At 42.6% G+C, this 18,504-nt stretch overlaps 1 protein-coding gene across 1 annotated transcript in view; it reads right to left on the bottom strand.

Moving 5' to 3' along the window:
• Nucleotides 1-18,504, bottom strand: part of LOC133214738 (SET-binding protein-like) — a 121,997-nt gene that overhangs the window by 65,643 nt on the left and 37,850 nt on the right. The window contains exon 3 of the mRNA XM_061357934.1: nucleotides 5,891-5,974. Within this exon, the coding sequence (XP_061213918.1) occupies nucleotides 5,891-5,974 (84 nt within the window). The remainder of the gene's footprint in view (nucleotides 1-5,890; nucleotides 5,975-18,504) is intronic.

Raw genomic sequence — 18,504 nt, 5'->3', positions numbered from 1 at the left:
AACAAGATGCAGATGTATTACAGACTGAGTACTTTGGAAAGTAAGATTGATGACATGAGAGTAATGGCAGAACCACAACATTTCCTTTTTATAGGTATCAGTGCCAAAAGGGATGTGTTTATCAGTGGTGCTATATGTATCTCAAACGACTGGATTATCTAGGACAGATTTCTATCGTCCCATGTTCATTGTATAATCACCTAGCCTGCTTTATTCAATTAACAAGATATTTTTAAGGATGTTTTACTGCCCAGGCACCTCAGACATTTAACATCCTTTCTTTTTGTACTTTATTTGTTGTTTTGCCTTTTTATAACCTGTATAGAATCCAGTTATTATTTCCAGCAGAGATTCAAATTCTGCCATAAACACAGAGCAGGAGACAGTGGACAGCATATCTTCACTCCCCCAGTTCTCTCCTCCTGCTTTCTTCCACCCACGTACTTCCAAGTTACCCAATACTTCTGTTTATTTTTATTACCGTTACTTCTTTTAGCAGAGAGAAACATTAACCATGGGGGTGAGAGCCAGACTCTCTCAGACGGAGTGCGGGAGCCTTTGCACTCCCTCATTTTGTGCTTCAGTGCATTTCTTGCTGACAAGTGGAAGAATGCAAGGGAGAGCCAGTGAAGCTAAGGCAGATTCTCTGAAACCTGGTCTCAGCTCTCTACTACACCCTCAACAGATATTACAGTGCTGACTGCCAAAAGAACTTAGCAGCGACACAGTTCAGGCCAGGCCAGTTAGCTATTAAAAGAGGATGGTTTATTTATATACTTTTCACCCTCCTTTCCTCTCCTCCAAACTCCTTCCCTTCCCTCCAAACTCCCCCTCTATTTTTTAAGACGGGAAATTACCAGTAGCCCTGAGCACATAAAATTTGACAGCGGTTTACCAGATAATTTGTACTGGTCCCTTTGTCTTTGCTGGTACTTTTATTCTTCAATAAATTCCTTCAACCATTAAACAGTGTTACTCCCACAACAGCTTTGGCAGAGATCAAAAGAGTGTGGCAGGTTTCCTCCAAATTTCGGCTGCTGTCTTCAAGGTACTGAAGAGCTAGATGGAGACAAAAGACGTTTTTCTTTCCTTTGCTCTCTTCCAAAGATTTATTTTCCTTGATTTCCATACAGACAATGAAAACATTTAAAAAAGTAGTTAAGGTGGATTTGGGGGTGGGGAGGGGGAGGGGGTAAGGGTGGGTGGGAGGTGGGGGATGGGGCTGGGGAAAATGGTTGCAATCCAGTACTTAACATAATTGTGCTTTTGCTGAAGTAATGATGACATCCATTGATAGCACTGCCTCACCTTCTTAAAAAGAACCTGTACTGCTAGGAAAACCAGAATAATTATGAATTTATGAATTAAACTACTGTCTCCTCTTAGCAGTATATATATGTACATGTATATATACAGAGCTGCAATCCCCTGTCCAATAACCTGGGGCGTGAAGCTGGACTCCTCACAACTTTGCACATGAGGTGAAGAGTGCTGCATGCTTACCTCAACAACACAGTGTTTTTTCCAAGGAATCCAGAAATACTCAAAAAGGTGGTTGGTTTGGGGTCTACTTGGTACAACTGGAGTCCCAGACAGCTAAGCTCATCTGCCATCTTGTCAGTTGTTGACACCTGCTACAACCACCAGAATAGACCTTAAAACCTGATCCTTGCAAGGAATGCAGATCCATTATACTTATATATATACTTACACTGGGATCTAACTAAGCTAAAAAGAAAGAAAAAAGAAAATTAAGCAGACAAATAAAAAAGTTTCAGAGAGATTATTTCATCCCCAACACTGAATTCAATCTTTGGGAAGAGTCAAACTCTTGGGAGGATTCAGAGGGAAAAGAGGACACTCAGATGAGGCCGAAGAAGCCCACAGGGGAAGCTGCCTATTTCATTTCTGGGACGTGAACTATGCGTGTCTATTTTTAGTTTTGAACTGAGTTCCTCTGTCTCCTGCCAGAAGTCCTGAGCCCTGTGCCGGTGCAATGACAGCAATGGCCCAGCTATCCCTTAATAGCTATTCCTTCTTAATAAAGAGCAACACTTAGGCAAGGGATGAGGTTACTGTCGGAGGGGTCATGATTAATAATGATTAATCTGATCCTTGCCAACATGAACTGGATCCACCATTCACTAAATAATTACTCTGCAGCATGGATACCTTTTCCAGAGAAGGCAGACATTTGTCATATTAAAACCAAAAGCAAACACGCAGAAGGACAGGAGGACCTCACTTCTCAGTAACACTCAAGCTCACACAAGCCACCAGAAAAGTTAGGCAAAGAGAAAAAGAAAAAAAATCAAAGGACAAGATCAGCTAAACAGTCATGAGCTGTCTACTTTTGGGGAGAAGCAACAGAAAACAAAACTAAACCCTGAGAAGGCAGAGCTGCATGTGCTCATAATATGGAGTACTCTGCTACTTCTGGTTCTCAACATTATGTGTAGCTTTAATATGTACATTGTCCACCTGCACATTTTTTTCCCTGTTTTTAAATGACATATTTCTTTCCTCAGAAAGTACACAAATTAAATTACTACCCAAGAACCATCTTTACTGCCTTATGTTAATATACGACTTTGCACAAGGAAATCCTAGTCCAGGATTGCTGTTTTTATGTAACACTCACCTCAAACAATAAGAACAGTATAATAATTTATAGGGAGGCCTAAACTACTGGGAAACTAAAAACCACCCTGAAGAGCATATAGGAACCTTACAATTACAGTAGGATGTTTGCGGTGCAGAAAGTTGGTTCTGGGCTTTGGAGCATGGATGAATTTCATTCCCACAAAGCACACAGACATCTGTCAAATGGTGCCAATGGCAACCAAGGACATGACGGGATCGCTGCCAAGAAGTAGCCTTTTCTGGGGACTCCTCTCAGTCATCCTGCTGCACCACCCCAAAGCTTCATCAGGAACATCCATGGAGGATGGGTCACTAGTTCTTCAGATGTATTCTCTTCAAGGTTTTCAAAGCTTTTGGTGGATTTACATTACACTGCTTAACCTTTCACTTCATCTTGTAGGGTTTGATTTAGGCTGGGAGGCCACACAACATAGGCCACACAACACAGGCCCTCTCCTGCTCTGGTGCAAATCCAACATAAAGGTTGGGTTCCTTGTGACTGTTTTGAAATCCCAATCTCATGTGAGACTGCTTGGACGTCTGTCATTGATAGTGTCAGCGCCAGGATTTACACTCTGGTGACTTGCACCATGGAGAATACCATGTATATAGGTCCCTTTGGATGCCAGGCTCAAGGGAGCACACCTCGGGTGAAGGAGGTAAAGGTGCTTTCTCTTCTAGAGGCTTACTGGAGGACTGCCAGTAAATGAAATTCTCAGCAATGGGGTCATGACTTGGTCCACCTGTGGATTTTCACTGGTGGGGGAGTGTGTCTAGGACTTTTTGCTAGTTTTCAAATTGACTTGAAATAATGAAAAAAAAAAAAAAATCTCGGCAAAGCATTATCTTTCACAAAAAATATTCAGCCAAAAAGTAGCTGGTTAGTCCCAAAATTTTAAATGGTTAATGGTATAAACCCCACACACCTATTTATATGTACATTCATGAAAATTAAAACTAAGTTTCATTTTCATACAATTTTACAGAGGCATCACAGGTAAACCTTTGACAAAAAAAGAAGAAAAAGTCCCTAACAACAACAATGAAGGTAAACCTTTAAAATCTGAGACATGGTGAAGGAGGAGGGGATAAAGCTCTGCAAATAAAACTAAATCCAGTGCAGTGTCTTTCCCCTTCACAAAGTGAAACAAGCTGTTCCTAAAATAATGCTTCCTTGGTTTTCTGGCAATTAGTGTCCTGAAGGATTACCCTACAATCATCGGAAAGTGTTTGCCTTTCCCAGCCGATGTCACCATAGAAGTCTGTGTTTATCTACAAGTCCCAGGGGATAATTTATAAGCTGAGCTGAGGTTCTGCATTCACAGACAAATGTTCCGTATTGCCACCCACCCTCCTATACTAGTTTCCTCCCCATCAACCTCCTATCGAAATACAGACAAGACCATGTCATGGGCACAACATATGAGCTTTACAGCCTCTGGAGTAAGCGTTTCCCCCATAGTTTGGCTGATACAACAAAAAAAGATTTACTGAGATGGTCAACACACCACAGACATCAAAAATTATATTTCAGAAAGTAACCAAACACAATAATTTATCACTGTGCCAGAAAACATAAAAGAGAATGGGATGCTTTTTCACTCCAAAACCTGTTACATACCCTATAATCAAACTATAGCAATCAATGAGTTTTAGGTCCCACATCCAGGGTTTGTTAAAGACAGTGTTTTGCAAAACCTCTCTGCAATCAGTATGTTCCCACTTAATTATTAATCTCTACTACAAGCAGTTTGGCACTGCTTTAGTCCTGTTATAAATCAAGAGTGATTCAACCAGAGTATATCAAAATACAAAAAACTAAAATTGGTGAAAGTGTTAATTTCTAAATCGTTTTTTTTCCTGATGTGCTTGAACATCAACATGAGAAAATTAAACTTGTATTTGAGAGAATGGGAAGCTATTCTTTCGATAAAAGTAATACAAATCCTTTTCTTGATGGTGAACTGATAGGATAGCTGACAGTGAATTTGTCATTTTGAAAATACTAATTAAAGAAAAAAAAAAAACATTACTGAAAGAATCAATACTACAAAGCATTTATAAGTGTGACCAACATTCCTCACAACAGAATCCACTGAAGGATATACAGATAGTAACAGACATTAACAAAATGAGACTCTGAGATACTGTTGTTAGCTAGGGTTGTTGAACATGCATGTTGGAAATGAAAAATATTTTTTCCTCCTGACAATTCATCTCTTTTCCCATCAGTAAATTATCAGGAGTTCCTGGAGCTTTGTGGGCATTGTCTGAATCCGCTCCAGGCCTGTACATGGCTGCAGGTTGTTCACAGGGTACATTTAAGAGCAAAGGTATTTGGTACTTGAGATCAACTGCTTCTCACTACCACATTTAACATTAGATGAACCAATATGTATAAAATGTTTCTGCTCAAATAAACTTTTGTTTCATTTTTGGAGAGAACGATCTCTGGATTTAAACTTTTCTTTAGATACAAAGCCAGAAGGCCGTAATAACTGAAAACGTTGACAGGGACAAACTTGGCTGGTCTGAATGGTAGAAGGTAGGAAGAGGCCACCAGCTGACTGTTGCTCAGAGTGCAGTCAGAGGCAAAATGGTAGGAGGTAGGAAGAGACCACCAGCTGCCTGGTGTTCAGAGTGCAGTCCACCTTGCTTGCAATTACTAGACCTTACAAGCGATCCCACTGACATCAATTTGACCAGTTTTAGAATAGGGACTATTCATTCCAAGTAATGAATATTGAATCCTGACCATTGGTTTGTGAACAAGTTTTTACGTGTCTATCATAAGGAACCTCAATAAAGAATGCTCTTGTGATGGTGACACTTCAGAACAAAGGCATGCGGCAAAAGGCATGTTTCTCTGTAATTACTGCCCATCCAGGCAGATACAGTGTGAAACCAAAGCTTGCATGCATTTAGCCAGCAAGGAAGTGAAATATTATTTAAGAAAGGCATTGCCTGGAATGTTTTTTTTATAAAGAAACAGAATTCATGAATAAATAAATGAGATGGGAATAAGCCAGGTTACGGCATTAACAGCTCCTAGTGCAATGAATCCTGATCTTGCTTGAGGGTCTCTTGACAAATAACAAATACAAAAACGTTAATGTTGTACCATTGCCAGCCATGCCAAGGACTCTTGTTTGTGTCCAGGAATGCTCATATACAACAGCACAATTTGAATCAACCAGATGTTAACACATTCTTTTATTTCCACAAGTTAAGGTACATATTGACTGACCTGATCCAAGTCCTTCACTTGAGCATTTTTCCCTTTTCTGCAGCCACAACTCATAAGCAGTTTCGCATCTCCAATGACTTTTTCCTATAAGAGATAAGGCAAGAAAAATATTAGCACAATTTCAACCACTGAAGAACAAGAGGCTTGTATTTCTGACCAGAAGGAGGGGGAAGAAAGGGCATTACGGAAGCCTGTGGACCCATCCTGCATTGGGAGATACCCTTCCACAGCATCATAGCTTCCAAACTATTAAGAAGACTTCCCCAAAGCCCAGTAATCACAGCATCAAGGATGTCACGTAAGCAGGGACAGAAGGAAAGCAAGGCATGTAGAAAAAAACAGAATACAGGCAAGCCATACTGAAAAGGAACACTATTTTAATCAAATATCTTCATACGCATACATGAACAGGAACAAGTCTATCGTGCTTAGAGATTATAATTACCAAACAGAAGTGTCTTGAGATAAAGCTTATTCATCAGCATTTCTACCCATCCTCACAAAGTTAGTGCTTGCGTGATTTTAATGTAACTAAATTTAGTGAAATAAAGTGTACAGGTGTGACTTGCCCTCATGATTACATATAATGAGGTCCATATAACCACTGACAAATCTTTGCCAGGAGTTCAATAGCCCATCCTCACTCAACACTGCTGGGGCAGATCCTGCAACATCAATAACATGCTGGGGCCAATGGAAATTTACGAAGAAACAGGGTCCCCTCACTCTCCTTTTACCTACAACCAACATTTTGAAAAACTGAGCCTAACACCTTCTTTTGGTTGACAACCCGTCAGATTGATTGAGTGTTAGCAGCTAGGCCCTTTATGTTAATATGATTCTTTTCCTGGGGATTATGAGAGTTGCTTTGGTTCTTCAACAAAGCCTTTTTGGTAACATACCAGACCTGGACGTCTTGATAAATCACCATGTCAGAAAGGGGCTGGGATTCCAGGTTTGGTCAAAATGGCCCTTGAGCTCAAACAGTAGCACAGCCAACTGAGTCCCCACAAACTCATCACAATTACTTGTTTTCCTATAGACACACACAAAGACATTGCCCTTTTTCAGACTTCTGCTGTCCACAGCTGAAAAATAAACACTCTCAGCATCTGCTGGGCAACAGAGTGAGAATCTGCTTGCATGCACCCACAAAGAGTCACGAGATTTCAGCTGGATGAATTTATATAGAAAAGGAGACCTTAACACTAAAGCAGTTAATGAGTTTCACAAAGTTGAAGTGCTCTGCCCTAAATGAACAGGAAGGGAAAAGGCAGGATTAAAAGGGATTGCAGCTATTGCTCAATGTCAGGGCACAGTGGAGAGGTGACCCTTGGTGACAGGTATTACAAAGAGGCAGATAACTTCTGGTCACCTCAGAAGTGCCTGCAACCTGCCAGGTGTGGTGAGGTCTCTTATGTGGTGACCCCAGCATCTTACAAGTCCCAGCAAGGTCAGATAATGTGCAAAAATTGTCTTTCTCTGCTTTTCAAAAGAGATCCTGAGTAGAAAAAGACACTGAAAAGTCTGTGCCTACACCTGATACCTAACCAAAACTCCCAGTGAGCTGCTGACTGTAGCCTGTCAAACTTCAAGGTTTTCAGGGGACTACTTCCAACTGGTATCCTCTACCTGTGACTCCCATCTATCAAAGGTACTTTGCTATTGCCCCATTACTGAAGTCCTACTCTGTAATCTCTTAAACTCAAAAAACATCTCCCAGAAAGAAGTGATTAAAGTAAAATTTAAGGCAATAGTGTTAAATTATTACCGTAGAGATATGAAATTGAGGCACAGGGAGATACTTGTCTGTCTAAACAAAGACTTTCTAGACACAATACAGGACATGAAACAAATTAGAGATACAAACAGAGGTTACAAAGACCCACACATTTCCTAACAGGCAGCTGCTGGACAGCTGGGATACCTTATGGTGCCTATAGCAACAACATACACCTGTGTTTAGGAAACTGTTTCCAAACATGACTTACTGATGGTCAAATTGTGTATTCACTGTAAAGTCCTTCTGTTGAAAAAGATACTCCAACCCTTTTTACACCACAAACCAAAGTAAAACTACCATTTTAAAGCCCTCCTCTGCCTTAGGATATTCTGTCATGCAACCTGAGCTCATAGCAAACCATGGCCATGTTCTCTTGTCTGGATGAAAATATCACCAGCAGAAAGAAATGGCAATATGCTGCCTATAACCACCTGGGAAATCAAGAACAGAGGGGAATATGAACCCAAAACTTGATAATTTTTAAGTTTTCCCTGACAGGATACGAATGCAGGGGCTTTTCCATTTCCTGAAAAAGTGAAAGCAATGCACTGGATGAGTAACTCCCCACATCCTTTTCCATCTGCAGATGCACCTCTACTAATACTCATTGCTTGAATTAGCTACTACCTCCACCTTTTTTTAGGAAAGCTTATTATGAGCAGAGGCTTAATTTAGGGATAGGTGTCTAACATTAGGCAGCTAAGTTGAAAGGCAAGGAAAAAAAAGCATATGGACAACATTTGCAGCCAGTCGCAACTCCGTTCAAGAGCAGATGGAGGCCTTGTCATTCAGGGGTTTCCTCGCATACACCAAGCAGTTCAGTGGGGATAGGGAAAGGGGCTTCTGTTTGGATGCTTGTCTGGAACCAGATTAGAAGAAAGCACGCTTTTCTGCAGCACACGCCTTGTGTTACATTAAACATGCATGTGCAACTTCAGCTTTTATTCAGTGATCTGAAACAGAGCCCTCCAGGGTGCTAAGGGTCAGTGAGTTTTTGTTTGTTTATATGCATGTTATTTTACAGTTTCTAGTGCCCAAGGAGTTTGATAAGAAATTAAAACACCTCGCTCTATCTATCCTGCTGTGGTTATTGCCTCCTAATACATCCATCCCTCCTCCATCCAGCAGTGCCTGATGCTTACAGAGGAGGAATAGGAGAACACTGCAAAGAGACAAGCTTCATCTCACTGGGTACTGTAGGTGTTTGGTCTTAATTTATAGAGCACAATTCCGTGTTTTGTGGTCTTTTAATGAAAGGATTTAGAAGTACATTGATCTTCAGAGCTCATAGATGTATTGCTACTAAATGACCTTCTGCTGCTTGCTCTTGATATGATGCTCTAGTTTAGAAGCAGCTATGCACAAGGGTTTTCGATGGAGGGGCTTGCTTTGCATTCTGCTGGCTCCCACCCATCATCACACCTCCCCCTTCCCAAAAGCAAAGAGCAAGAAGGCGTCTCAGTGAGTATTGAAGACCAAAGCACATATGTTCAATTTTTTCCACCACTCATAGGGAGTCTTGGTGGCCTTATCCTCCTCTTTGCACCACAGGCTCCAGTAGTTGATCAAAGCTTGCATAAAAAAGAAGAAAAATAAAAATAGTAATAGTAACAGGCTTAATTATCTCAGCTGCATGGGTGACGGGAGCTGATCACTTGCCAGTTTTCACAGCCTGTGGATGAGAAACACCAAACTGCGTTATCCAGAAGTCAAATGAGGGCCAGTCTCAACTCGCTTCACGCCAGCAGCTCCAGGGGGACACCAGGGGCACACACAGATTGGAGGCTGCGGAGAGCACCGGCACTGCTGGGCTGCCCAGAGAAGTCCCAGACGGAGCTGCCAGCCCTGTTTAAAGGAGTCAGACGTGACGCACATGGCACTGTCAGGCCTCCGTGGAGCTGCCAGGCTCTGTGCTCCAGAGGAGCTGGCTGGGATTCACCAGAGGATCCCATCTTCCTCTCACTTTCCCAAGTCTATGGCTGGGAACATCAGCTGGAGAGGTGGGCACAGAGCAATGCACCTTGCAGCCGCTTGCAGGTTCCGCAGGGCTCTGACCTGCTCGGTTCCAGTTTTGAGCAACAGCAATTGAAAATACTGGCCTCACCTCCAAGGAGCTGACACAACTCATCTCCACTTGGCCCCTGGAAAGTCTCACTGGCCAATCCTGGCTGTGGCTTTTAGTTCTTCCATCTCTCCTGCCTTGCAATACCCACAGAATATCTCCCACCCACAAATGAAAACATGAGGTGCAGAAAGTATAGCTGAGCCTTGGGCCATGGCAACCTGGGGAAAAGCACACACCTTCCAGCATGGCCTTTCAGAGTCTTTTATCAGCAGTGCAGCTGCCGAAGCAACCTGGCTCTTCACAGAGCTCTTCCTGAAAGAGCTTTGTGAAGCTGAGCTGAGCAGCCCTTTTCAACCTCTTTCCCTTTCTTCCTCTCTTGTCTTATGCAACCAGAACAGCTCTCCAGCATGATACCCTCATAAACACAGAGACTGTGCCTCCTAAGTAAATGACAATACTGTAGGGAGGCAATGCCATCCTTCTCTGACTCCCTCTCCATGCACCCATATACCCTAACATATCAAAGACCTGAGAGCACATTTGCATCCAAAACCCCAAAATCCTGCACAAGGCAGGCCACTTGTCCTACCACTGTGCTTAAAAGTTATTTTTAACTAAAATCATTACCCTTTTTCACTATGGGCTACTTAGTAACATGCCAAGAAGAACATGGTGGTTTTATGTGGGATTTTTTTCCCTAGGGCAGTAATTCAGTTTATCACCAAGAAGAAAACATGCTTATAGCACTGCAACAGTGAACCCTAAAAGAAGTCCTGTGGGTGGCTAAACGATATTGGGAAGAACAACTTAGAATCATAGAATAGCTAGGGTTAGAAAGGACCTTAAGATCATTTAGTTCCAACCCCCTTTCCATATACAGGGACGTCTCACACTAAACCATGTCACTGCAAGGCCTTGAACAATGCCAGGAACGGAGCATTCACAACTTCCTTGGCCAATCCATCCCAGTGCCTCACCACCCTTACAGTAAAGAACTTCCTCCATATATCCAATATAAACTTCCCCTGGTGAAGTTTGAACCCATTACCCCTTGTCCTACCACTACAGTCCCTAATGAAGAGCTCCTCCGAAGCATCCTTACAGGCCCCCTTCAGATACTGGAAGGCTGCTATGAGGTCTCCACACAGCCTTCTCCAGGCTGAACAGCCCCAACTTTCTCAGACTATCTTCATACAGGAGGTGCTCCAGTCCCCTGATCACCCTCCCCTGATCCCCCTCATGGCCCTCCTCTGCACTTGTTCCAACAGTTCCATGTCTTTTTTATGTTGAGGACACCAGAACTGTACACAATACTCCAAGTGAGGTATCACAAGAGCAGAGTAGAGGAGCAGGATCACCTCCTTCGACCTGCTGGTCACACTCCTTTTGATACAGCCCAGGATATGGTTGGCTTTCTGGGCTGTGAGTGCACACTGAAGCTGGCTCATGTTCATTTTCTCATCAACCAACAGCCCCAAGTCCTTCTCCACACGGCTGCTCCTATTCAGCATGTATGGGTTTTAGCTGTTCTGTCAGGGTGATCTACGTGTCTTGAAGAACTGGTGCCCAAGTGCCTACAGTCTACCACTGTAGTGGGAGAGGAAAAGGGGGGAAATGAAAGCAAATGAGAACTGAATCCAAGGTGGAGGCAAGCGGCAGTACAACAGACAGCTGGTGTCTGGGTGGTGGTAAATCACCCTGAAATGAGCCTCTTCCCTGAGCTCAATGAGGCCTAAACAACAAAGGAAGGCACAGCTTGCAGCCGGACAGCCTGCTAGCCAACCACAGACACACATGACAGCTTCATTCAGAAGCCCGGAGTCAATACAAAAGCTTCGAAATCAATCCGACATCCTGCGACCTCAAACAATGCGCCAAATCTTCTCAGAATTGGAGCCCCAAATGAGGGGGAGCAGCATTCAAGGGAGATCAAACCACAGGGCTGGCATTGAAAGGGACTAAAAAGGAGAAGAATGTTCCCAGTTTATTAATGGCGAGGTCTGGCCGGCTGCATCCCAGCCGCCATAGGTTACGTTCATTAAAGGGCAGCGCTTTGCACATATTATGCAGAGGGCTTGGAGAGTATGTGTGTGTGTGTGTGCGCGCGAGCGTGCCCCTCGCTTGCTAGAGATCAGGATGTGCCTTTCTGCTTAGCACTGTTGTCTCCATCAGAAATTCCTCCTGTGTGAACTGCAAATGGGGTTTTTTCCCACTTAAGCAACTGTATGGGCAGAGACGCGCGCACATTCTCACACATACACACGCTATCTCTCATCCCTGAACTTGAAAAGCATAAGGGAATTCAGACAGGCTCTTTACAAGGATAAAAAAAAAAAAAAGAAAAGCCCCATGTTTCACAGCCCCTTCCCTCCTGGCCATACTCTCAGCTCACACACACACAGAATCTATTACAAAAGGCTGAAGCATTCTGCAATTGCTGCTGCTGGTGGTGGTGCTGATTGCTCCATAAACCTTTGCCCACTCCTGTGTGTCATAAAGGGCCTGGTCCATGGCACAACAAACCCACAAAAAGGAGAAACAGAAAATGAAGTTCTTCAGTTCCAGGAGCTGCTCGCTCCGGGTAGGATTGTCTTTTCTGGGGCAGTTTCACCTGCAGCATCTGTCTTGCAGCACCACACACAAATGGCACCCTTTTCCCTACACCAACAAAAAGGCCAAGCAAATCCTTTTTATCAGCTTCCCTTTGAAGGCAGGTGGAAAAGTAGAATATAGACACACACATGCACAAACACACACAAAAGATAAATACCATTTGCAAGAGTACTGTTTGGATTTGCCTGTCCTAATTATCCTCTTTTCAGCTGCCACATGTTTGAAAGAGTCAGACCTTGCAAGTTTTCACCTCCTCAGCTGCACAGCCCAATATGAAGCGCTTGCTAGAGGAGGTCAGACATGAAAAACTCTTCCTTTTTGTGCTGAAACGGGAGTAGATGAAGGGAAAAGGCTGATTTTTTCAAAGCCGTCTGCATATTATGATGCACAGTTTCCATGCCTTTTCACTGAAGACGTGTCAAAGTCCAATCGCTTTTGCCTTTCATGCGTTCAGAACAGACACGCCTGTGGGAGCTAGTGACCTCTTTCGAATTTGGAGAAACTTGGGTTCACAGAGAGTGAAAACAGTAAATGTTCCTTAGGATACAGCAATTCCAGCATATTTTATTCACAAAAGTTGGGGAAATTTAAGTTAAGGCTCCATGAAAAATCTTTTTGCTTTATTCACCCTTTATTTCACTATACTACACTATTGTTGCCACGACTCTGGAGTGCTTAGAGAGCATGAGCATGGTCCCTACCTCCTCCTCTGAGAAGACAACTCTATTTTTACCAAGTGATAATGTTATACAGATGCCAGAGGGCAACTGGGCAAAGACAACTATAGCAGATTCAACAAGATTTTTCTCCAGCACAAGATAGGATGGAAGATCAACTCTATATGAAAGTCAAGATAAGGTGATAAATGAACCCCAGGCAAGATGACAGGGCAAGTTTCCACCTGGTTCATCATCAGCAAAGCAAAAAGTTTCTGTATTAGCATTTGTAGGAAGAGGAAATCTACAGCTAGGCTGGGTGAGTGCCCAGATATGTGATAGATGAGAGGTAGGAAATGATGGAGGGGTGCAACAATACCTAGCAGTGCAGACAAAAGAGAATCTGCAGGCATCAGACGGAGCAAGATTCAAGGTTAAGTTTATCAGGAGAATAATAAGGTTGAAATCCTTTATTTTAAAATAAGTTTATCTTCACAGTGATGTAGCATTTATTGTTTCAGATATCTAGTGAGTCCAAAAGTATGTTTTCAAATACGGGAAAACTGAACTGCCTCTTTTTTTTTTTTTTTTTGTTGTTCACCTGCTTTAAACTCTGCTATTTGAATAATTTAATAAACTATCTTAAATATTTCACCAATAAATCACAAGGTTGCATTTCTATTTCATGTTAAAACTAATCAGTGGGGAAATGCCTGAGCTGCAAGTTAAAATTCTGCTCCATCAAGCCAGTGATGCACAATCACTTCTCCATGGACTTTCTGGTGAATGAAAACTTCTCTGCAGAATTAATATCACATAAAAAGTTCTTTGTGCAATCATAAAGCGCAACTGCAGTTCAGGGTCTGCATCCTGCCAACAGGGCTTGAGATTTCCAGAGCTAATTGGTTTTCAGAGTTTTCCCACCCTGCCAAGCACAAGCATGGAGCTCAGCTGAATTCCAACCACAGGCACGTCAAGTCAGAGTCCCACTTAGCCAATCAGGATTCTGAAAATATTCACAGAGCTCCAAATGGTCCACATGGGTGATGATTGTATTGGGATTCCCTGTTTGTCCCATCGAAAAGAAGCAAGTAGAAAATAATTTGGATATTGTTGGCCAAAAAGAGAGATTTTTAAAAACACTTATTGGGTGAAGGAGGTGACAGCCAGCACCAAGGAACCCCAAATCTCTTTGAGCATCAGTGGGAATAAAACCTCTTAAGTTCCTAAATTGTTTACACACTTTTAACTACATTTCGTTAAAGTTCTGATGCAAAATAAACACACTCATAAAAACTAAAAAAAGTACACCTACTCCTTCTCACTGTATCCCAGAGTCCCAGTTCATCAAAATGAAGCCAGGAATCCTCACTTATATATAATTCAGTGTGATTAACTTTAATTTTGTTCTTAAATCAATAGGGCACATTCAAGGCAAGACCCTTTTTGGTCTCAAGTCAGCAAAATCCAAAATGCATGAGTGATGTGAATGGACAGCAAGAAGTTGACAGCTAACATACTGAATCCAAAAAGCAAAACATAAGAGAGAAAAATCAATGTCAAAAGGAAAGGGGAAAGGGGACTAACCGTAAACTACATTACTGCTAAGCTGCTTTCATTTTGTTTTGTGTCAACTTTTTGCTTACTTTTGCAACAAAGTTTAAAAAGTCATGCCTTCTTAATAAAGAAGTCTACAGTGAATGATCTCCCACTGACACCCATAGAAAAGTATGAGCAAAATATACAGTCACATGCACAGATAAAAATCTAGGGCAGCAGAATTCGTCGCTTGCAGCTGGGCAAACACCTCGTCATCCGAGCTCCTAAGACTGGATGGAGCTTGCCTAGGGGAGGGTGGGCAAGATGAAAATTGGAGGCATGTTGTCCTCCTCCTTGTTTTAGGACAGACATCTCCATCTTTCCTCCCCGTGTGCAGCTGGCAAGACTTCCTGCACAAACTGTCACGGAAACAGCTAATTTACTGTTTTGTGTTAGGAACGCAGCCAGGGTGTCTGTACACTGCACACCCCGACTCCCTTATCTGGGCTGCTTCATCCCCAAAAAGGTCTCCCTTCCTCTTGCCCTTTCCCTCCAACACATACTCTTCATCCTCTCTGCTTTTGTAACTTATCTCCCTGCAAGCTACTTCCCAACAGGAGTCAAAATTAAACAGGCTGCCCATATGCCATGGCTCACTTGTTGTCTGCTCCCCTCACTGCCATCTGGCCTGTTTGCTCAGTCAAAGGGATAAAAGAAAAAATAGGAAAAAAAAAAGAAAAAATAAAGAGAGCAAGAGAGAGAAAAGGAGTGGGGGGAGAAGAAGAAGAAAGATAAAGCCAGACACAATGAAGACAAGGAGGGAGGTGATGATGCTGTCTCTAGCATCTGCTCCTTGGCCAGACTCCCAGATAGATCAGTAATGGAGAACTAGTGACAATTAACCCAAACACAGTCTTGTTTATTTAACCTGCTCAGAAAGATCAGGTCAGGTGCTGCTCCTCTGGCAAGGAGGTACCACGCTCCAGCAAGGAGTTTGCCTCTGAGAAATCTCAAGCCAGGGGAGGCGAAGAGAGATCCTCGGCTCCTGGAACTGGGCTGGAGAAATAAAACCCAGATTCTTCAGTGTATGACAACTGTGCTGCTGGTCTTTAGTTTTCATTAACTTTCCAAATCACTTCTTTTTTTATATAACAACACAGGCAGAAGATCAAGGAAAAATGTAGAGGGAGTTGCAGAAAAGAAACAAACCAGAAGAGACAACCCAAATGAATCCAAAATCCTTCATTATTTCTACACTGCTTCTCTGAAGATATAAAAGTTTTGCAAGTTGGTGGGCACACAGATTGGGGGTTTTTTTAAAGGTAAAAGACAAGAAGGTAGCTCAAGAAACTGAATGGATTATCATCACCAAATGGTTGTGCCAGGGTGGGGAGAAAGTCTGGAAACAAAGCTGTGAGAATAACATAAATTGTGTTTGTTTTTAAAGCTGAAATGAATAATTCAAGACAAAAAAAAAAAAAAAAACAAAACAGATTAATGTGAATAAGTTTTCTAAAAAGGACAGCAACCAAGCCATTTACACAACAGAATGAAAAGAAAGGGTAAAAACCCTGCTTTTTCAACAACTTCTTTTTCTTTCTTTTTTTTAATTTCACTGAGACATTGCATACACATGCATAGGCTGGTGTGTGTGCTGATAAGAAATTTAACAGCATTCCAGTCCTGTTACCTAGTTTTGCATGTATTTACCCCGAAGAAATGGGAGTAGAATTCAGCTCTTGTTTGCAGAGTGCAAACTGTGAGTAGCACAGAAGCATGTGCACAAAACCATGTGGTTTGCTCTGAGACAGGTATCAAAAGCCATACAGTTGTTTAATCTCCAGGCAGACACCACTGAGCCATGAGCTGATGATAATTAGCATTAGAGCTCCATAAGATCATGGTGGAGAAGCCCCTCTGGGAAGAGGCGGCTGGGGAGGAAGAGCAGACCTCCTCTTTCTGAGGCAGCAGGGGTTGCGCGTGGGCACAGAGAAGCCCCAGATGCTTCCTAGAAGGAAAGGTGTCGCTGCACAGACCATTAGGGAAAGAACCCTTCCATTAGCTGTGTGCCTACACCTGAGTCCTTCGCAAACGCATAGATGAGAAGAGACAATCTAGTATGAAGACAGTACCTTCTGATTCACGCTTGTGTTTTCCCATTGCAACCTGACTCTACAGCTCAGCATAATTAAGCAGGTTGAAAGTTTTAATGCATGATCATTCCTCTGCTTGCAGCCACTGAGCAAAATGAGAGCTGCCTATATTAGGCTTCCAGTTTTTCTACAACTGCATCTGCACACATAGGTAGGTAACACACAGAGCATGGCAACAAGTGCCCCAAAGCAAAGGCTGCATTGATTTTTCCAGCAGTTGGGCTTGTGGTCTCTAGCAGTAGAGAATGACTCTTTCCCCATCCAAGAAGTCCACTTGCATTTTTTGGAAAGGAAGGAATGCTTTGTGAATGCAAAATACCACGTGACAATGGAAACCAAACCCAGAAGTTCACCTAAAACAGAAACATGGCAGCATTTCCGAATCTGCAGTATGGAATCCAGGTTTGGGAACCATTAAAAGCAGAAGCAATAACAAGAGCCAGAGACAAGTCCTCTCTGAGGGATGAATTCTAACACAGGTTTCATTTGACATCACCATGCTCTTGAGGTTTATGATCTCACCAAGATGCACCTCTTGGTGGGAGTCATTCCCACCTACCTTACAATGGCCCATCCATTATCCTCTACCTAATTGCTTCCACAGAATGGATGCAACAGAGGTATTTCCTACAGCTAAGCATCTGTACTCCCAAGAGTTGGCACCTCCTGGGTCAAGTTCCTCAGTCTTTACATTTGATGTTACTACAATGGGAAGATGTTCCAGTGAACAGGAAAGCCCACAGAGCCAGCAATCAATCTGACTCCTCCATTCAGAGTTTCCTTTATACAAAAGGGGACTTGCTAAAGATCATCTTACATTATTCTACAGAAATAGGACAGAAGGAAAGGGGAATGGTGTCGAGCACAATCTGTCCAAACACCGTTAAATCAGAATTCCCCAGTTAGGAGTAACAATGAACTGCAATAAATTCAATGGGAAGGGGATACAGTACCGAAAACTGGGAAAGGGGTGGTGTTGAGATTGTGTAGGGTTTTTTTGAGATGTGGGAGCTGGGAGCCACCAATACTGAGCTAATGACATCCAAGCTGACTCCTGAACACTGCAAATCCCCCTGGGGTCTCAGTTTCTCCCCAGCCAACTAATTCACCCTGTGAAGAGAGCAAGGATGCTTCCCACTTCGTAGTTGGCAGTGAAATCCCCAGGACATCCCCTGATGTACCCATGCTCAGGATGCAGCAGTTAAAGAGCAGCAGGCACCATCTTTCACATCTCTGGATCTTTTAAGCTCAAAAACCACTCCAGAAACACCTTATTTTACATTTGCACTCTCTTTAATGAGGTTCTGAAATATTTGTATATATATGGTGGGCTAAGGGAAGATGCTATCCTCTCATAACTACATTATTGGTTTGATGTTCATAAATTTTGAGGTTCTTGACTTGTTTTCCCTTTGTAAGTTTTTCGTACTTGTAAATTCCCTTTAACTCTCTGTGATTCTTTCCCTCAGCCCATATTTAAATTTAAGAAACATTTCCATTGTAGGACGTCTCCAACGGGCTTGAGAGAAGTTTTCCAAACTGATGTTAGGATTATCTCTAATCTAACATACCTAGGGTGTTCAACTGTGGCTCCTTGATTTATGCCAACAGAACCTAAGGCCTTCAAAATACCTCCCATCCAAACATTAATCCAGACTTCACAGGTCTGTCAAGATCCAGATAATTCGGCCTCCAGCAGGTACAAGACCACTAGTAGCAAAACTCAAGGGATTGTTTGACCATCTTGACCTCACAAAAGGTTTTTCTTACCTTTAGAGAGGAGCTTCCCTCAGTGCTATTTATCA

The sequence above is a fragment of the Neopsephotus bourkii genome, unplaced genomic scaffold, assembly GCF_033783945.1.
Source record: "Neopsephotus bourkii isolate Nb327-2 ecotype Australia unplaced genomic scaffold, CSIRO-AGI_Nbou_v1 NB_927, whole genome shotgun sequence".
Classification (NCBI taxonomy): Eukaryota; Metazoa; Chordata; class Aves; order Psittaciformes; family Psittacidae; genus Neopsephotus; species Neopsephotus bourkii.
The sequence above is the reverse complement of the archived record's forward strand: the minus strand, read 5'-3'. Positions and strand labels throughout refer to the sequence as shown.